The sequence below is a fragment of the Pelobates fuscus genome, chromosome 11, assembly GCF_036172605.1.
Source record: "Pelobates fuscus isolate aPelFus1 chromosome 11, aPelFus1.pri, whole genome shotgun sequence".
In the NCBI taxonomy this organism is placed as follows: domain Eukaryota; kingdom Metazoa; phylum Chordata; class Amphibia; order Anura; family Pelobatidae; genus Pelobates; species Pelobates fuscus.
This window is the reverse complement of record NC_086327.1, coordinates 99,089,043-99,111,199: the sequence shown is the minus strand read 5'-3', so window position 1 is coordinate 99,111,199 and position 22,157 is coordinate 99,089,043. Positions and strand designations below refer to the sequence as shown.

General features: G+C 43.7%; 1 protein-coding gene across 1 annotated transcript in view; it reads right to left on the bottom strand.

Annotated features, from left to right (window-relative positions):
• Window positions 1-21,450, bottom strand: part of LOC134578072 (uncharacterized) — a 125,505-nt gene extending 104,055 nt beyond the window's left edge. The window contains exons 1-3 of the mRNA XM_063437046.1: window positions 21,267-21,450; window positions 15,859-15,924; window positions 11,468-11,575 (exon numbers count right to left, since the gene is read on the bottom strand). Coding sequence (XP_063293116.1) covers window positions 11,468-11,575; window positions 15,859-15,924; window positions 21,267-21,332 — 240 coding nt within the window. The 5' untranslated portion in view covers window positions 21,333-21,450. The remainder of the gene's footprint in view (window positions 1-11,467; window positions 11,576-15,858; window positions 15,925-21,266) is intronic.
• Window positions 21,451-22,157: the final 707 nt, after the last annotated feature.

Sequence of the window (22,157 nt, the reverse complement as noted above, 5' to 3'; positions counted from 1 at the left end):
ACAAACCAGACAGGACACAATTCCCAATGGAACTGACACACACTACTTAACTTTGGTGGCTTGTCCTTAAAGATGTGGTGAAATCCATAGAAATATGAATAACTTTAAGAACAAACAGCATACTAAAATATCAAATATATCAAATATCTAATAAAATATATATAAATAAATATATAATAAAATCACAACTTTCTAACTTGTGGAAAAACAGAGATATGCATATGTCACTGGTTTGCAATTGACTAATTTGCATATTGTAATTATACAAAATCAATGCATTTTTCAGTTTCAACAACAGAGGGTGCTGGAGAGACATCACACTTCACTTTTTCCCTTAGAGCGCCTCTCTCATCACTCAAGTCCAGAATCTTTGGCTGAGATCATCAAGATCAATGATCTCAGCCAATCCAATACTTTCCCACAGGAAGGGGTCCAAGTGCCTATGGTATTCCTTTAAGAGCAGCTAGACCTAATTATTAACTGATTTGGATTTGGAGGCATGGTCTACACATCATTATATTGCCAAAAATCAAGCAAACACCTCAAAGAATTAGTTATCAAGTCACTGTCCTTCTCCAGCTGAATGAGCTACTAAGGTTTTAAATAGGCATAGCAGATATCTGATAATATACCTGCACTCTGCTACTGGGGATATCAGGTGGTATAAAACATATCCGATTAGAATATACACATTACATTGTGTATAGATAGATATCTTGTCTGTGTATACATAAAAACCGAACATAATATGTATTTTGTTATTACTACTTCTTTGGTGCATTTTATTTAAAGGGATCCTAAAGTGCCAGGAAAACAAAGCCATTTTGTGGCACTATAGGGTTAATAAGTCCTCCCTTCAGCCACTTACCTGATTTCAGTGCCGATGTCCCTCGGCGCTGGGTCAGGCAACGCCCATGCTCCTCCCCCGCCATCAGCTGGCAGGGGAGTCCTAGTGCGCATGCGCGGCAATGGCCGCGCGTGCATTAAAACTCCCCACAGGAAAGCATTAGATAACGGACCAAAAGTTTTCCAGCGTCAGATAACGGAACAAAAGTCTGATTGGAATCTCGGAAGCCCTCTAGTGGCTGGCTGTTAGACAGCCACAGAGGGCAGACTTAGAGCTGCAATGTAAACATTGCAGTTTCTCTGGAACTGCAGTGTTTTACATTGCAGCACTAAGTGCAAAAAGGTCACAGCACCCAGACCACTTTAATTAGCTGAAGTGGTCTGGGTGCCTACAGTGCCCCTTTAATTTATTTGTAATTAAAAAAAGGATATGGTTTTATTTTATACATGATCTTCAATTGTTTTATTTTACAGCTGAATGAGCCAACCTTGAGAACCATAAGTTATGACATTTTATTTTTTGTTGCCCAACTCTTCACATTTTACGTAGCCTTACTTGCCAGAAAGAGAACTGCAATTGATAACATCACTTCTAGTTCATGTAAAGTAGTGCATTCTATTACAGCACTCCTGACCTCGTTAAGGTCCAAAAAGAGCAATTCTAATCAGCATACATGAACCGAGAGAAGCCATACTACAGCTGCTAACTGTTGATGCAAAGTCCAATGCACTATTCAGTCCTCTGGCCTAAACAGCATATCCTCTGGCTCTAACGGTTTCATATATATCTAAAGGACTTGGCATCCTCTAACCCCATTAATTATTATTATATACTGAAAAGCCATAAAATTAAAATCACCTGCCTAATATTGTGTAACATCAGTAGATCCTCAAGTCCTGCAAACTGCGAGATGGGGCCACCATGGACCAGATTTGTTGTTCCAGTATATCACACAGATGCTCAATTGGATTGAGATTTGGAATTTACAGGTCAAGGCAACATCTTGAACTCTGTCGTGTTTCTCAACCCATTCCTGAAATTTTTTTGCATTGTGGTATGGTGCACTATCCTGCTGAAAGAGGCCAATGCCACCATGGAACACTATTGCCATGAAGGGGTGTATGTGGTCTGCAACAATCTCTTGGTAGGTGGTATGTTTCAAAGTAACATCCACATGAATGCCAGAACCCACGGTTTCCCATCAGGGCATTGTCCAGAGCAGGGCTTCCCAAACAAAAATGGCCCGAGACCCACTTTTCAAAATGGTAATTTTTCGAGACCCACTTGCTTTTTTTAATGCATATTTTAAAAAGTGAACACCAAGACAATCCGCTTTAGAGGCATACGATTGGCACACCATAGCAATCCGCTTTAGATGTACACCATGGCAATTGCTTTTAGAGGCATAAATCTGGCACACCATGGCAAACAGCTTAAGAGGCATACAATTGGCACACTATAGCAATCCGCTTTAGAGGCATACAGTTGGCATACCATGGCAATCAGCTTTAGAGGCTTACAATTGGCACACCATGGCAATCAGCTTTACAGGCATACAATTGGAACATTATGGCAGCTTTAGATGCATAAAATTGGTACATTATGGCAATCAGTTTTACATGTATAAACTTGGCACATCATGGAAACTTTAGGTGCATAAAATTGGCACACCCGTGCAATCAGTTTTAGAGGCTTACAAATGGAACACTATGGCAACCAGGTTTAGAGGCATACAATTGGAACATCAGGGCAGCTTTAAATACCGTATTTATCGGCGTATAACACGCACAGGCGTATAACACGCACCTCATTTTTAGAAAGAAATTCCAGGAAATTTCCCCCCTCATGCCATAGTATTCCCCCCCCTCATCCCATAGTATTCCCCCCTCATCCCACAGTATTCTCCCCCCCCTCCCATAGTATTCTCCCCCCCCCCCCATAGTATTCCCCCCTCCTCCCATAGTATTCCCCCCTCCTCCCATAGTATTCCCCCCTCCTCCCATAGTATTCTCCCCCCCTCCCCTCCCATAGTATTCTCCCCCCTCTCCTCCCATAGTATTCTCCCCCCCTCCCCTCCCATAGTATTCTCCCCCCCTCCCCTCCCATAGTATTATCCCCCCTCCCCTCCCATAGTATTATCCCCCCTCCCCTCCCATAGTATTCTCCCCTCCCATAGTATTCTCCCCCCCTCCCCTCCCATAGTATTCTCCCCCCCTCATCCCATAGTATTCCCCCCCCTCATCCCATAGTATTCCCCCCCCCTCATCCCATAGTATTCCCCCCCCCTCATCCCATAGTATTCCCCCCCTCATCCCATAGTATTCCCCCCCTTTCCATAGTATTCTCCCCCCCTCCCATAGTATTCTCCCCCCTCCCATAGTATTCCCCCCCTCCTCCCATAGTAGTCTCCCCCCCCATAGTATTCTCCCCCCCTCCCCTCCCATAGTATTCTCCCCCCTCCCCTCCCATAGTATTCTCCCCCCCTCCCTCCCATAGTATTCTCCCCCCCTCCCTCCCATAGTATTCTCCCCCCTCCCCTCCCATAGTATTCTCCCCCCCCTCCCATAGTATTCTCCCCCCCTCCCCTCCCATAGTATTCTCCCCCCCTCCCCTCCCATAGTATTCTCCCCCCCTCCCCTCCCATAGTATTCTCCCCCCCTCCCCTCCCATAGTATTATCCCCCCTCCCCTCCCATAGTATTATCCCCCCTCCCCTCCCATAGTATTCTCCCCCCCCTCCCCTCCCATAGTATTCTCCCCCCCTCATCCCATAGTATTCCCCCCCCCTCATCCCATAGTATTCCCCCCCCCTCATCCCATAGTATTCCCCCCCTCATCCCATAGTATTCCCCCCCTTTCCATAGTATTCTCCCCCCCTCCCATAGTATTCTCCCCCCTCCCATAGTATTCCCCCCCTCCTCCCATAGTAGTCTCCCCCCCCATAGTATTCTCCCCCCCTCCCCTCCCATAGTATTCTCCACCCCTCCCCTCCCATAGTATTCTCCCCCCCTCCCATAGTATTCTCCCCCCCTCCCCTCCCATAGTATTCTCCCCCCCTCCCCTCCCATAGTATTCTCCCCCCCTCCCCTCCCATAGTGTACTTCCCCCCCCTCCCCTCCCATAGTGTACTTCCCCCCCCCTCCCCTCCCATAGTGTACTTCCCCCCCCCCTCCCCTCCCATAGTGTACTTTCCCCCCCTACCCTCCCATAGTGTACTTTCCCCCCCTCCCCTCCCATAGTGTACTTTCCCCCCCTACCCTCCCATAGTGTACTTTCCCCCCCTCCCCTCCCATAGTGTACTTTCCCCCCCTACCCTCCCATAGTGTACTTTCCCCCCCTCCCCTCCCATAGTGTACTTTCCCCCCCCTCCCCTCCCCTCCCATAGTGTACTTTCCCCCCCCTCCCCTCCCCTCCCATAGTGTACTTTCCCCCCCTCCCCTCCCATAGTGTACTTTCCTCCCCCTCCCCTCCCATAGTGTACTTTCCTCCCCCTCCCCTCCCATAGTGTACTTTCCTCCCCCTCCCATAGTGTACTTTCCTCCCCCTCCCCTCCCATCGTGTACTTTCCTCCCCTCCCCTCCCATAGTGTACTTTCCTCCCCTCCCATAATTACTTACCTGTCCTGAAGCGTGGGCCGGCTTCACAGCGCGCACCGCGGTACAGGAACTTTAATTTAAGGTTCCGGTTTCCGGCGGGACTGAAAGGAAGTGTGCACACTATTGTGCACACTTCCTTTCAGTCCCGCCGGAAACCGGAACCTTAAATTAAAGTTCCTGTACCGCGGTGCGCGCTGTGAAGCCGGCCCACGCTTCAGGACAGGTAAGTAATTTCAGGGGGAAAAAGTGCGTGTTATACGCCGATAAATACGGTACATAAACTTGGCACACCATGGCAATCAGCTTTAGATGCATAAACTTGGCACACCATGGCAATCAGCTTTAGATGCATACACTTGGCATATCATGGCAATCACTTTTAGATGCACAAACTTGGCACATCATGGCAATCAGCTTCAGAGGCATACAATTGGCAAACAGTCAGATGCATTAAATTGGCACTCCATGGCAATCAGCTTTAAAAGCATACAATTGGCACACCATGGCAATCAGCTTTAGATGCATAAAATTGGCATATCATAGCAGTTTTAGAGGCATAATTTGGCATATCATGGCAGTTTTAGAGGCATAATGTTGATATATCATGGCAGTTTTAGAGGCAGAAACTTTGCATATCATGGCAATCAGTTTTAGAGGCATACAACTGCTTACTCACAGACTCAGTCAGAATCAGACGTTGTGTCCTGCTCATCCAGGCCCCTCACATTGATTATCCCAGTGGTGGAACTAATGTAGAGAGAGCCCTGGTGCAAGTATGCTTTCTGGGGCCCCCTCTAGTGCAATTGTGGCCAAAAGGTAGATCTCCACCTGTCGGAGAACTTCAACAATGCTATGCCTGCTGGGAATCTACCATTTGTCCATCGTTGCAGGGTTATATTTGTGAGCAGTGTTTGAGCGTTTAAATGTAAGCATGTTTGTGTATTAAAGGACCACTATAGTGCCAGGAAAACAAACTCGTTTTCCTGGCACTAAAGTGCCCCGAGGGTGCCCCCACCCTCAGGGTCCCATTCCCGCCAGGCTGAAGGGAGAGAAAGGGGGTTAAAAACTCACCTTTCTCCAGCGCCGGGCTCCCTTGGCGCTGGGGACTCTCCTCCTTTAGCCGTCATCGGCTGAATGCGCATGCGCGGCAAGAGCCGTGCGCGCATATAGCCAGTCCATAGGAAAGCATTTTCAATGCTTTCCTATGGACGCTGGTGTCTTCTCACTGTGAAAATCACAGTAAGAAGCGCTGAAGCGCCTCTAGCAGCTGTCAATGAGTCAGCCACTAGAGGCTTGATTAACCCATTTGTAAACATAGCAATTTATCTGAAACTGCTATGTTTACAGCAGGCAGGGTTAATCCTAGATGGACCTGGCACCCAGACCACTTAATTAAGCTGAAGTGGTCCTTTAAGTATGTGTGTGCATGTATGGGAGTGTTTGTATGTACTGTTGCCATTGGAATGTAGTGGTGTACTTGTTTGTAATGTTTGCGTCTGAACGCAGGGGTGTTTGAATGTAGTGCTGGACTTTAAATGTAGGTGTGCTTTTTGTGTGTAGTGTCGGTGTTTGAATGAAGGGGTGTTCGTATATCATTTTGGTGTTTTAATACATGGGTGTGTTTGTATGTAATGTTTGCGTTTGATTGCAGTGCGTGTGTAGTGGATGCAGTGTGTGTATATTGTGTATATAAAATATACATATACACAATGTGTGTTTGGATGTAAGCATGTTTTTTGCATAGAGTATGTGTGCAGTGTATACACATACAGAGACACACACATACACATACTGACACAGCGATACACACACAATGACACTTATTTTCCTACACACAGATACACATACACTCATGTAAACAGATACACACTGACACACAAATACACACACACTGACACAAAAGGAGACTCATACACATACACGCAGAGACAGGTGAGGGTGACCGTGTGGTAGGGAGTGTGTGTGCAGGTAACAGTGTAGGGGGGCAGGGTGAAAAAGGGTTACAGTGGGCGGCGGGCAGGGGGAGAAAGTGTTACAGTGGGTGGGCAGGGGAGAGAAAGGGCTATAGTGTAAGGGGCAGGGGGAGAAAGGGCTACAGTGGGGGCAGAGGGGGCTACAGTGGGGGGGCAGGGGGAGAGAGGGCTACAGTGGGGGGCAGGGGGAGAGAGGGCTACAGGGCGGGGCAGGGGGAGAGAGGGCTACAGGGCGGGGCAGGGGGAGAGAGGGCTACAGGGCGGGGCAGGGGGAGAGAGGGCTACAGGGCGGGGCAGGGGGAGAGAGTGCTACAGTGGGGGGCAGGGGGAGAGAGGGCTACAGTGGGGGGGGGGCAGGGGGAGAGAAGGCTACAGTGGGGGGGCAGGAAGAAAATGGGTTACAGTGGGGGAGCAGGGAGAGCAGGCGTTACAGTGTGGGGGGGCAGGGGTTACAGTGGGGAGAGGGGGGCAGGGAGTGAAGGGGTTACAGGGTGGGGAAGGGGCAGGGAGTGAAGGGGTTACAGGGTGGGGAGGGGAAGGGGCAGGGAGTGAAGGGGTTACAGGGTGGGGAGGGGAAGGGGCAGGGATTGAAGGGGTTACAGGGTGGGGAGGGGGCAGGGAGTGAAGGGGTTACAGGGTGGGGAGGGGGGCAGTGAGTGAAGGGGTTACAGGGTGGGGAGGGGGCAGGGAGTGAAGGGGTTACAGGGTGGGGAGAGGGGCAGTGAGTGAAGGGGTTACAGTTGATGGGGAAGGGGCAGGGAGTGAAGGGGTTACAGGGTGGGGAGGGGGCAGGGAGTGAAGGGGTTACAGTTGGGGGGGCAGGGAGTGAAGGGGTTACAGGGTGGGGAGGGGGGCAGGGAGTGAAGGGGTTACAGGGTGGGGAGGGGGGCAGGGAGTGAAGGGGTTACAGGGTGGGGAGGGGGCAGGGAGTGAAGGGGTTACAGGGTGGGGAGGGGAAGGGGCAGGGAGTGAAGGGGTTACAGTTTGGGGGGGGGGTAGGGAGAAAATTATTTACATTAGGGGGCAGGATTTGGGGGCTGTGTCCTACCTTAATTTAATTCCCTGGTGGTCCAGTGTCTCCCTGGTGGTCCAGTGGGGTAACTCTCCGGTCTGCAGCTCCGCCGGGTGCAGAGCTGCAGACAGTGTAATAAAAATCTTGCGAGCTCCCTGAGTGTTGCCATGGTAACGCTCTGGGAGCTCGCGAGATTTCTATCACACAGTCTGCAGCTCTGCACCCGGCGGAGCTCAGACCGGAGCTGCTGGGCAGATTGATTGGAGGGAGCCCGGCGGCATACAGGGCAGGCCGCCGGGCTCACTCCTGGTGTCAGTCTGCCTGACTGCCGGCGGCCCTGGATGTGTGGGTCAGCGCGACCCACTAGGAATCGCCCTGCGACCCACCAGTGGGTCGCGACCCACACTTTGGGAACCGCTGGTCCAGAGCATAACATTGCCTCTGCCAGCCTGCCTTCTTCTCACAGTGAATCCTACTACTATCTCTACCACAGGTATACGACGCACATGCATCTGGCCATCCAACTGATCTTAAAGAAAATGTGATTCATCAGATTAGGCAACATTTTTCTATTGCACCATGGTCAAGTTGGGATGCACACTTCCCCATTGAAGGTGATTTTGGTGGTGGACTTCCTGACAACCCCATACACAGCAAAGTGCAATGCACTGTGTTTTCTGACACCTTTCTATCAAGGCCAGCATTAAGGTGTTTTAGAAATTCGAGTTACAGTAGCTCTTCAGCTTGATCAGACCAGACAGGGTAGCCTTCACTTCTCTTTTGCTTTCAATGAGCCTTGGGCACCCATGACACTGACACTAGTTTACTGGTTGGCTTTCCTTGCACCACTTTTGGTATGTGCTAACCACTACATACTGGGAACATCGTGCAAGACTTAACCTTTTGGAGATGCTCTGATCCAGTCGTGAAGCCATCACTATTTGGCCCTGGTCAAAGTACCTCAGATTTTTTCTCTTGCCCATATTTCCTGGTTCTAACACACGAAATTGAAGAACTGACTGTTCACTTGCTGCCCAATGTATCGCACCCCTTGACAGGTGCCATTGTAATGATATAATCAATGTTATTCACTTCACCTGTCAGTGTTTTTAATGCTGTAGCTAATTATTGTATGTATGGTTTTGTGAAAACAGTACAGTTTAACCCCTTAAGGACACATGACATGTGTGACATGTCATGATTCCCTTTTATTCCAGAAGTTTGGTCCTTAAGGGGTTAAACTGAAGTATGAAATATGTCTAATATGTAAAAACTTGTAATGACTAATTACAGTATCTTTCTGTGTATAAGATGCCCCAATGTATAAGTCGACCCCTATATTTTTAGCTCAAAATTAAGAAATACATATTTTGGGGGGCGGGGTCTGAGCGCAGAGCTGAGCGGACGCATGCAGGCACAGCTCCCGCTCTGCAGGGCGCTCAAAGCGACTAAACTGCACGAAATAGCCCAGAAACGTTATAAAACGGGCCACCAGCAGACGGGTAAAGCTACGCTGAACGTTCTGATACCAGACATGAAGCTACCACAGCCGGATTACCGTGAGTCGCATTCAAGGCCTAGCACGGCAAGCAACCTGAATGCCGGGGGAGGCGGCCGATCCCCCGACACAGGGACGGCTAAGCATGACAGCTCTCCTGTTCCCCTGCTACCCCCCCCCCCTATGGACCAGTGGGGGTCATCCCGGTCCCCACTGGAAACTCATACTCACCCGCCACGGGGAGAGACACCGTCTGACGGCAAGCTACACGAGGCGCCCAAGATGGCCGCCATGCACCTTATCGGGCAACACACAACGGATCTGAGGCTCCAGCAATGGAGATCGCACTTTGATCCGGTTCGATCAGATCTGCGAAGCATTTTGGAGCAGCCTACAACATAGGCCCCAATACCCTCAAGCAAAACGAGAGATCGCACCAGCGGCAGTCCGCCTGTCCCACTCCAGGCAGAGGACCCACGCGGGTGAGCACCCACTCCGCCACGCTTCCAACCGGAAGGCTCCCCGCAAGACGCAGAACTCCGGGAGCCAGATACCCAAAAGACGAAGACCTGCGACATCTAAATCCGCTAAGCGGCGCCGCACAAAGCAGCGAACAACTGGGAGGAGATGGGGAAGGAACGGATACAACCAGCATGGGAGCCGACCCGGCTCTGATCCTCCATACCAAGTGGAGACCAAACGGAGAGACCCGAGCGACCATTCTCATGAATGGACCACACGTCAAGCGAAGAGACACCCCATGTAGGGGGCCAGAAAGGCTGCTTACCGCTTTACATGCCCGGCGAGATTTCCGAACCGAGGGATTGGCTGAATCAGAGACACTCTTTGCACAGCGGACACTGCAGCTAAACCCAGAGCCCGCCATGATGATGATGGACGCTGTCTTGCCCTAAAGCTACACCATACCGCAATTACCATACCGTTCTCCAGCGGCCACCTCACCTAGCACTGTATGACTTTCTGACCTCTCAATGCATACCTCATATTATGTTAGGTTGTGGTACCCCGTTTCTAAAAGTAGTTTGTGAGCATGTTCTATTGATCTCCCCGATTAAGTTATGCCCTGGTGGATAAAATTAACTAAGCTCACAGAAATCTGTTACTAATACCTACTCCTGAAGCATGTGATTCCTAACTGCCTCCCTACCTAGCCTGTTTAGAACTAACCTTACTGTTATTAATGTACAGTAGGTATTATAGCCATTTTCAGGGTCAGTTAGCCATGCCTAATGTAACTTTACCAAGTTTTGTTAACCTAAACGTTTAATGCTAGCTTGTTCAGCAAGTACTTGTATTATTGTATTATTTTATCACTTAACCTTCATGTCAGTTTACACACTGCTCTTCCATGCTTTATATTGTCCCTTATACTGACATAGCTGCTGATTAACCTGGAACCAAGCCTGAATCTCATACCAAAAAATGTGCAGATGTAACCTATGCCGATTAATGACCGGTACCTGCTGTTGTGGCAGTGCCGGAATGTTTGTCATCATTATGCACGCAAAAATAAAGAATTTAAAAAAAAATAATAATTAAGAAATACATATTTTAAACATCTACAGCATTGAAGTCCAGTTTTGCTGATCAGTATCGCCCACCGGTCCTGGACCCCCTCACACTCCAGCCACTCGCAGAGGTTCGTCCACGTACGGATACTGGTTCCCTGGACCGACATCCTAATGTTGGCAGTAACAATGCCCTCTGCCCGCGGTACCCTACAGGGGATGTCAGGACAAGGTCTCACCCTGTAGCGTCTATCTGTAGTCTGAAGCTGTGAGGTCTTGGCGTGGTCCAGAGTGACGCGAGGAAGCATGCGGATGTGCAAGATTTCCCAAACCCAGGCACACAACAGATCAAATTCATGAAGAAGCGCTTCCTCTGCTTCAAGTAGGTCAGCAAGTCGCAGAGGTGTACAACACAGCCTATGCTCGCAGGAACCTGGCAGTAGTGAACCTAACAGTCAGCGGAGTGTTCTGTCAGGGAGTAGCCATCTTTGGTGCCGAAGTAAGTATTTGGCTTAATAATTCGATTTTTGAAGAAGCCCCAGCCATTTGCTAGTAGCTTGGTTGGTTGTCAAGCCCCGAGCACAAGTGTTTTTTTTTTTTGTTTTTAAACCCCTGCAGTAACATTCCGTGTATAAGATGACCCCTAATTTTAGACTAAAAAGCTAAAAAAAAAAAAAAAAAACACTTTGGAAAAAAAAATTATACATGGAAAAATACTTACATTTTTTTTGTCCTCTATTAGATCAACAGATTACTTTGGTCATGGCACACCCAGACCAAACTACAATTACGTCACCCCAATTATTAACCGGAATTTGGGGGAATGGCAGAAAGACTAATATATACCATGCACCCCACAGTCCTGTCTATCAATAAATCCACATTTACTTTTATAGAGTTTCTTCTTCCCCCCCCCCCCCCACTTGTTCCTTTGTCACCCCATTATCTCACTTACACTTATTAAACAGACAGAAAAACAGACAGACATACATAAACCATTTAAAATTGCTTGCCTTCATCCGTTTCGGGAATTGCACGGCATAAAATGTGTAGCAACTTCCACGACTTCCGGCACCCACAATGAGAACGTTTACACATTTCACGTCTTCTTCATCCTTTTTCTGCAGCATTAATAGATTAAAGGAAAGGGTTACTTTTTAAATAAATAGATAAAACTTGTTTCATATTCAATACAACAGAAAAAAAATTTACACACAAAATTCTGGAATAAGAGAATAAAATGAACTATTTTTTTTCTTTGGGATATGCAGCAGCGAAACTACCGCTAAGTTGGCCCATGCCTGATAATGTGGGCAACCTGGTAATGTGTCTTTAGGGACCCGGTCTGCACTGCGACTGTTAAACAACGTGACTTTGCTTCTTTAATGATTGCACTGCTGGGAGGAAGTGACATCCGGTCACTTCATTCCAACACAGAACTGCATGGTAGAGGCAGAGAGGAGGGGGCGCGGTCAAGGAGAGCTTCAGACTCTCAGCCATCTCCCAGCTGACTGGATTCAAAAAAATTCTTGCACCGGGGACCTCTCTTCTTTAGTTCCGCCACTGAGCATATGTATATCTATCAATGGAAAAATACATTAAAATGCATTTTATTTAATTTACCTAAATAAAAAATATCTTTCTAAGGGACCTCAACATCTGCAAAATTAGCTATTTAAACTATCCAAGTAATAGTGGAGAAAACAATAGAATATCTTTCTTATTCCACAGGATAATAAGATTGTAAAATGGGACAATACATTTTCCAAAGTATTCAAAGATTGCAAGCTCTTGTGAGCAAGTTCAACATCTCCTATTAGGGAGTTATATAGTCTTTCATATGTTTTCTCTATATTCTATGCAAATGTATTGGTGGTTACAGGAGGTCACCACTTCTGTATTAGGCTTGTTCAAAAGAGATTGGGTAAGTCTAAATGACTTGAGTGGAGTCCAATTATTACATTTATACATCTTGTATTACAAAGGTTATTACCTGTCCTTCGTTTTTTACCCAAAATACAATAAACATTGACATTTACCTTTAACTTAAATGTTAAATGTTATGCTTTAATTGATAGGCATTATATTTTCTTTTCAAAGTAAATTTAAAAATTTACTAACATCACAATGCAGTTCAGTCAAGGCACAGCTAGGTCACATATTGCAATAGAGGTGGAGAAACTAAAAAATATCTACATTCAAATTTCAAAGATTAGACAAAATACCATGATTGACAAAGAACCAAGATGGGCTACTACAGACAGATACCTTATTGGTCACAGTAGTTAGAATATAAAAAAAAATAAAAAAAATCTTCCTAGCTTAACTGAGGGAAAAATGGCAGATAAGACAAAATATATTGAGCTTTACAGATGCCCTGCACTGACTATGGAGCCCCTCTCCCGAGACACTATCATCTGGTTACACTATTTTTGCACTAAAAAAGCTCTTCTCTGTTCAGCGAGATACATCAGCAACACATACACATGAAGAAGCCATCAAATATACATGCAAATGTTCATTTACACCAACGACAATGTGGGGGTTTTCTATGTTCAAAGCAGACATCTGCCCTGTAAGGGGGCATCTATTTACAACACTAATAATGTGCATTCTAGAAACGTAGGTGGGCTGGTAAGGAGAGAGTCTTGGCCAGTGTTCTCTGTGATTCAGTCAACCTCTTATGCTTGATATCAGAGTTAAGGAATATTTTTATAGCTGCTGACCCAGCACCTTCACTTTGTTCTTACCAGAGAGTATATGTTCCATGGAATGATGGCATGGTCAATGACACTCAATTATTTAATTGGCTTATGCCAACTCACTGCTGTTGAGGGTTCCAAGACTTTAAGTATTGTCTCCCTTCCCTTTTTCTCCCCATTCCTCTCAACTTTGTATTGTTAACTTAATAAATAAAACATTTTTTTTTTTTTTTTTTTTTAAAAGGCGTGATTAGAAGTGTGCTCCATTGCTAAGGGTGCCTGCAGAAATAAAGTATGAATTCTGAAGCATGATGTCTATTGGTTCTCAACTACAAGTGCATCCTGAGAGAATTGTTGAAGCAGGATTTCTCTGAATTGTAATATGTAGGTGAGACATAGAAAATTGTGCATACACACACTCTTAAGACATTCATTAATCTGGTCATCTAAGATTCGTCCCTCCATAACAAAAGAGAATAACTGCTGTGATGTTTAACATAACTGAAAACAGTGCAATTTAAAATACAAATGAGCACTGAGGATACCTAAATAATATAGGGAGGGAGTTGTTTTATTTGTGTCCAGTACAAAAGTATAGGAACAGAAAATCTCCATGCGTACATTATTTTGACATTTACTCTAAATTAAAAGAAACTTTGTTTTTGTTTCTGTAGATAATCTTGGACATACATTTAGTTATTTTACAACTAGAAAGAGGAAGAAAATCAAATAAGAGGAAGTGAAAACAGGAGAAGAGTCGCCAAATAAGAGCGACGAGGAGAATGGGGACAGGTGAACAAAAAAATATTGTAGGAAACACGTCGAAGAATTCTCTAATGTCTAGTTAAGCACCTTTGAATTTTTTGTAGAATGACTTACTAAGACATTTGTGTTTGTTTAATGAAGTAACTCAGACCTGGGAAATTCCGAATTTACTCTCACGGATATTTACAACTACTTTTTTCTTGCAGCTACCATTCTGTTGTTTACTGCTTTTGAACTTAGTTCTATTTTTTATCATTTAGAACTGTTCTGGTTGGAGGGAAGCATAGAAATGTCAACAGTTTAGGACATGTGTATTAATAAGTACGTATATCTATGTAAGAAAGTATCCATGTGCATACAGCCCAACAAATACCAATACAACATGCAAACACACTCATTACATAAAAAAACACCCTCGCATTCAAACTCCAATACTGCACAGAAATGTAAATCCGCATTTAAAAGCCAATATTGGATACAAAACACACCCTTGCATTCAAATGCTACGCACAAGTACACCACTACATTACAATGGTAACAGTACATACAAATACATCCCTACTTGCACACACATACTCTATATAAAACATGCTTACATTCAAACGCACAACCACAACCCTGCAAGGATGGGCAAATGGTAAATTCTCAGCTGGCATGGAATTGTGGGACTTGTATGACAGATGTGGATCTACTTTTTAGCCACCCCTGCATTAGAGGGGGGCCCAAAAACTTTCTTGCGCCAGGACCCGCTCTACCTTAGTGTTGTCACTGCACAGGTGCTTTAACTAATAAAGGGACTCTATAGTCACCAAAATAATGTAGCTTAATGAAGCAGTTATGGTGTATAGATCATGCTTCTGTAGTCTTGCTGCTCAATTCTCTGCCATTTAGGAGTTAGATCACTTTGTTTATGCAGCCCTAGTCACACCTCCATGCATGTGACTTACACAGCCTTCCTTAATACTTCATGTAAAGTGAGATCTAATGTTAAAACTTCATTTAATGCACAGTCTGTTTAATTTACAATTTTGTATCTCTTGCACGGTCAATAGCCTGATAGACTATACAGGAACGTCCTGTGTGTGATTAAAGTTCAATTTACAGAGCAGGAGATACAACTTGTAAACTAACTGAACATCTGATTGAAATGAAACAATTTTCTATGCAGGCTGTGTCAGTCACAGCCAGGGTAGATGGGCCTACGGCTGCATAAACAGAAACAAAAGTGATTTAAAGCCCAAGTGGCAAAGAATCGAGCAGTCAAATTGCAGAAGCATAATCTATTAGCAAAAACAGCTTAACTAAAGAGACACTATAGTCACAAGAACAACTACAGCTTAATGTAGCTGTTCTGGTGCATATAGCCTGTCCCTGCAGGCATTTTAATGTAAACGCTGTCTTTTCAGAGAAAAGGCAGTGTTTACATTACAGCCTAGGAACACCTCTAGTGGCAGGCAATGAGGCGGCCACTAGAGGTGCTTCCTGGGTCTGACGTTCCGTGTCTCCACACTCTGCATGGAGACACTGAACTCTCCCCATACAAGTGCATTGACTTAATGCATCTCTATGAGGAGATGCTGATTGTTGCAGGCAGTGTTTTGCCGTGGCATGCACGATAGCCTCCCAGTGCTTTACTATAGGAAAGAATTGGACTTGCTGAATTAGTAATATGATTATTTCAGTCAAGGAGGTGCATTGGGGGCATAGTTTACGTCAAGTTGACAGTTTACGTCAGGTTCAACATTTCAAGTCCTATGCTACTAGACAGGCATAAAACAACCATATCCTGTAATCCTGTAGGGTTCATGGCACTCTTTCCCAGGATGAATTTCTATGTCCCAAGGCTGACTTTTCACCAGCGAATGGATAGTGGGCCATTTCACCAGCAAATGGCTAGTTGCCTTTATTAAATTTTACCATAATATTAATGATCTTACCTCAAAAATTGCATCTAAATCCCAAAGGCACTTCTGCTCATCCGTTTTCTTTGTGGACTCTTTCTCCTGAAAAAGAAGAAAAAAAAAAAAAAAAAAAGAAAGAAAAGAAATGACAAAGTAATATTTGAAGAATTAAGAATTACCGGATTTTTCAAAAACGAGAGATGCCTTCATACAAACCACATGGTATTCAATAAGTTCTCTGGTACATTAATAAAATGGAAATTAGGCAGTTAGGTATTTTTCTCCCAAATGTTCTTTCCTCAATAGTTTTAAAATCAGGATCACATAAGTACAGGTTAGAAAAAGTATGGCCTGGAAAAACACGAATGATGCAATATTAAAGTTGCGAAAAATAGGTTTGTTTGGAAAACTAACTGTGCTATACACCCACTGTCTGTGGTTGGTACACTTTTAGCTTAAGAACTTAAAACATGAAATAATGTTTTAGTCATACATATTTACAAAATGCCATCATAGACATGTAGGGTTTGATGGGTTAAGCGCTTTGGTGTAACTTACTGGAATATCTGTACACTGTTTACATGCAAGGAAATAACAAATGTTCCGTGACCTAGAATCAACCTTTTGTAACAATCTCATAATTCGTTGCTCATAGAAAAATAATACAATCACCATAATCAAATTTAACATTTGCCTGATTTAGTCCCTCATGAAATGATTACACAAAAAAAATAAAATAAAAAAAAATATGTTATGAGAGACACTGAGCAAAATACATGAACAATAATTAAAAGGAAAAATATAACATAGGCGTTTTCTTCTTATAGGGGAATTGTTGCTAGAGAGATATTGGTACAATCAAATACTTAAAGCGAAACTATAGTGCCATTAAAGGACCACTATAGTTTTCCTGGCACTATAGTGCCCTGAGGGTGCCCCCAACCTCAGGGTCTCCCTCCCGCCGGGCTGGATGGAGAGGAAGGGGTTAAACTTACCTCTTTCTCCAGCACCGGGCGGGGAGCTCTCCTCCTCCTCGGCTGAATGCGCATGCGCGGCAAGAGCATTTACAATGCTTTCCAATGGACGCTGGCGTCTTCTCACTGTGATTTTCACAGTGAGAAGCACGCAAGCGCCTCTAGCGGCTGTCAATGAGACAGCTGTCAATGAGTATTAAGCTGAAGTGGTCTGGGTGCCTATAGTGGTCCTTTAAACCAAGCTGTTTTCCTGGCACTATAGCTTCCTTTAGTGCCCCCCTCCATCAGAAGTCTACCCTGTGTCACTTACCTTGTTTCAATGCTGATGTCCCTTGGCACTGGTTCGGACACTGCCTCAGCTCCTCCCCCCCGCTGGCGTCAGCCTGCAGGGGAGACCTAATGCGCATGCTCAGCAATGCATTAGTATATCCCTCAAAGAAAAGCATGTATAATGCTTTCCCATGGGGTTTTACACGATGCTGGATGTCCTTATACAGGAGTTTTTTTTATTTAGAAGCCCTGTCTTGCACCCAACGTAAATTAGTTTTTTTCCCCAAAATATCGTTTTTATTTAGAACGTTTTTTTCCCACATGTGAGAGAACTATAAAAGAACAGAGGGTCACGCATGACCCATACTTAGTTTTTAGCTCCATCACATAAATGCAGCAAGGTTACAATTCAATATTGTATCAGCATTTCAGTTATGATATGCAAAAATATTAAAAACTAGATACAAATATAAGTACTCAGTATAAAGGAGGCAGCAGTAAATCTACAAGGAATCCCTAACATTGTGAAAATACAGAGAAAACAAACAATAGAGAACAGCGCCTAAAAGAATTAGACCCCTAAGGGAAGTCACATAACATCCGGTTTTCGAACAGTGACCCGAAGTAATGTCATAGGGGTTAATATCGATACATGTAATAGGTGGGTCTTAAAGTCTTTTACAACTCTATAGTCCTTGCGAACGTCACCATATCAGCAAGTGAAGCCCATTATGGTCCTGAAAATGGCGCCGGCATAGACGTCACCAGGAAGGCTACACCTGCTGATAAAATACTTCAATACCCACCAATCACTATACTGTATCGATGTTGACCCCTATGATGTTACTTCCAGTCAGCGTTCGAAAACCGTAAGCCCAAAACTTTATTGATTATCGGTTATTGTTAATTACTTGAGTATGTTACCTATATAAAAACAGATGCTAAGCTGCACTACAACACACTAATGATAAAACTCCAAGGTGAAACGCGTTAAGGTTTTTTTTTATAGCCTATTTGGATTGTTTTATATTTTAGCTTACTATTGCAATTAATTTCATCCTTTTAAATTTAGTGTATTTTGAATTTTACTTTATACTACTTTGGCTTCCTGGTCACATACGTCCTAGTTGGGAATTGTACCACCAAGGCTCTACAATACCAGAGCAGGTCCACGCTCTGCTTCATGTTAGTGGGATTCCTACTTCTACTCTGCATATAGTTACTGTACTTTGCATACTGTACCGTTGGATAGTTTCCATTCTAGTTCCTACATACTTGACTCTTTGGAGAACATACAACCACTACTGCTGAGATCATATATCTTTAGAGGGGGATTGTACAGTCCACACTAAATACAGCAGAGCTCTTAGTAGCTCAGAAAAGTGTGAGTGTGCCTTTATCATACCAGTATAAACCATTTACATTTTTTGTTATATAGTGCACCTATTATTGTGTTTTTCTCTTTGGAAATACCAGATACTACATTACAGAAAGATCTTGTTTATTTACTTTGGAATATACTGCAAATGCATTTACTGGGATGAGGAATGAAGGATTGGTCCCTATTTAAAAGGGACATGCCAAGCATCATAATTACTCTAGCTGATTTTAGTGGATATGGTGCCAGAGCATAGCCATGCACAAGCACATGCTACAGATTCAGGTATTCAATGCAATCCTGCCACACTACCTATCTAATAGATGGGTGTCAGCAAAGCTCTGTTCCTCATCAGCCCTTCCTGAAAGTCTACTGGGGGCAGCAGCTTCCTTCTCCTAAATAATACTACTGTTCCCAAGCTCCTGCCTCCAACAGTAGAGATCTACAGCTAAAGAGCCCCACATCCTAAGTTTCAGCCTATGTAATGCCTATGTGGTGGAATATAAACCAATGGCCAAAGCAATTTTAACATGGGCAAACTGACTTGGGCAGTTTTACCATGATTTGAACAGTTTCCTTTACTAAAAAGATGGTCATGATTCAGGATATTGAAGTCATCATTTAACCCAGAACCACTCCTAATTTGGACATGTAAAGAAGTAATTAGACTTCTACATTATGGTGTTGCACATTAACTGGGTGGGCTTTGGGTTTTAGAAGATTACTGTAGTTCATGTCAAACAGATTAAAACTGGTTTGACAAAAATCAGTAACACTATAACCACAACAATAAGCACAATAAAAACAAAAACACAAAAATCAAAACGACCAGATCCTGGCTACACAGAGATTTAATATAAACACATAATATTACTCTCAATTAAATAAAGCCACTGAGGGGGAAGTATCCTTTGATGAGAATTTGATTTCACCTGTAGCTATATTACCTGACCCAGTTCTAGACAAGTAGGAGGGGGCTTTTTCAAAGTAAAATATATAGGATTTCTTAATAGCTGTATAGAAAGGCTGACTTATTTATTTGGCGGGGGAGAAATAAATAGTCAAGTAGAATGAGGGAGACTGTCGAGGGATTTAACAACAGGCACACGGAGAGTAAGAAATGATGTGAGCTCAGAAAGACCATGAGAGAGACATAAAATGGAAACTGAAAGAGAGATACGTGAAATTATGGTGGCCAAGAGGTTGATACAGACAGAAAAGAATGAGAGAAAATAAAGATAAACTAGGTCTCGTAGACCGTAATAAGGGAGGAAAAAATAAACAAAAAAACCTGGAAACATTACATATTAAAGACATTAAACAGGAATTCCCTGGCTCCATCCCATGAGAAGACAAACCAACTAACAAAATCTGTCAGCACTGAAGTTGCTGTTTAGTGGATAAAGGAGTGCGCAGGATCTTCTTTTATAAGACAAACCATTTTAACATGGTTTGACAACTTGCCTGAATCCCGCCGATCGCTGTTCTTTACAGCTCCATACGACAAAGCAGAATAATGCAGGACCACACTCAGGACTCAGAGCATCAGATGAGCGCTCTCGAGCAATGAGCACGGTCTATCATCTATGCTGGATTCATTGCGAGTATCAGATGGGACCCACGTAAGTTGTCAAATCACGCTAAAAACAATTTGGCATCTAAATATGGAAGGGGGCTAGGACACTCCTGGCACCATAAACACTGCAGACTGCTGTAGTGGTTATGGTGCTTTGACTGTTTCTTTAATAAAAGTTGAAAAAATATGCAGTCCAATACCATTGCTCTCTCTATGACAGGCTTCCCCAAACTCCGGCCCTCCAGATGTTGATGAACTACAACTCCAATGATTCTCAGCCTATTTCATTCATAGAATCATGGGAGTTGTAGTTCAGCAACATCTGGAGGGCCAGAGTTTGGGGAAGCCGGCTCTATGATTTGGAGTTTGCACGAGAGACGTGGGAAATGTATGCTTCATGCCCTCCTTCGGCAAATTTAAAATAAAAATGCAATTATCATGCCGCAACATGAAAACGTATATCAAAACATAACTAAAATGGAAAACAGTACATTGGCAAACAGGGTAGACACTCCTAAAAGACACCCATAGGCAGCTGCCTACTCTGACTAGTGGCAAAACTGGCACTAGATAGTGCAACACTGTATATTTACCCTAGTAACACAATTCATGATGTGGGCATCCTTTCATATAACTAACAATGTATCCCTCGAATTAATCACAGCTCTATGTACTCCATTTTTACTTTAGTATTTGTATTCTTTATTTCTGAATAAAATCTCTGAAACATAAAATAAATAACTTAAGCCAGAATAAAAATTTCAAAAATTACAATTAAGGAACCTGCCAAATTATCTGCATGCATAATTGTTCTATGAATGAAAGCCTTCTCAACAGCAGGACCACAATCCCCAATTGAAAATAACAGACAGATCAAGATTGACTGTTTAGACCCACTGCAATTCATGGGTATTTGTAGGAAGTGGGGAAAAAAAAATCAAAAAAGTTAACGATAGATTTCAATGTAAGCATTAAAAGGGAATGGTCAAAATGAACCTGAAAACGATCCATTAAGAAACTGTTACTTCTAGTATTTGCTACACACAATTTTAACAAAACTAACAAACTAAAAAAAGCAGTTCTCAAAAATTGTTAACCATTCTTTCTAAATCTATATATTTATACACACATATTTTAGAATATGCAGTCTGTATGAAAACAAGGGACTCCAGACACTCTCCCAAAACATACAAGACATTTGCCAACAGTACATTCCATATCCGGTTTCATGTAAACAAACCATTACCTGAGCCACCGGACTGTCTCGTTGACGAATTGATTTGAAAAAATCGAAGAATTTGGGAAAAGCCATGTTGGGGCAAAAGCCTCCTTAGCTGACCTGTCACTGAGGAGTAAGATGAGCAGTGTAACAGACACAGGGGAAAGGAGGTGTAGTTTAAGCAGTCTTATCAAGCAATGACTGCCGAAGCCACTCCTTAAATTATAACCGGTTCACTCTGAAGCACAAGTTCTCGTGATGTCTGCTTGAAAAAATGGAATTCTGCTCACAACATGACTATTAACTTAATTCTTCTGTGAAGCCAAAGTAGAATGAGATGTATTATTTGACAACGGTCTGACTGTAGTCTAGACATTCGTATATTAAAGGGAAAGTTCCCCCCAAAAAATCTTTTTTGTTTGTTTGTTTGTTTTCCCTCCTGAAACAGATGCTAGTCTAATGTATCTTTCCAATGCATTAGTGCTAACAAAAATAGCTTGTTGGGACCTCTAAAATGAACGAAGTGCCTCATCAGTGACAAGGTTAATGTTGATGCCAGGTTTAAATGAAAACTATTGTTACAATTATGTCTGCCTATTCTTAATGAACTATATAGAATAGATAATGCATGGAAAATCTGCAAAAAATATATAGTTCAAGAAAAACTAAAAGAGATTCCTTCAAATATTTGTAGCTGCAAGGCTGACAGATGCTGTTATTTGCTGATGATGTTGAGCAATCCCTCAGGGCTCACCTCCAAGCCCACTCACAGGGATGCAGTGTGTGTAAAGTGGATATAGGGTGTGTTTGTGTATTGGATGCAGTGTGTGTAAAGTGGACACGGTGTGTGTTACTGCATGTGTAGTGGATGCAGTGTGTGTATGCGTATATATGTATACAAACACAATTTGTGTTTGA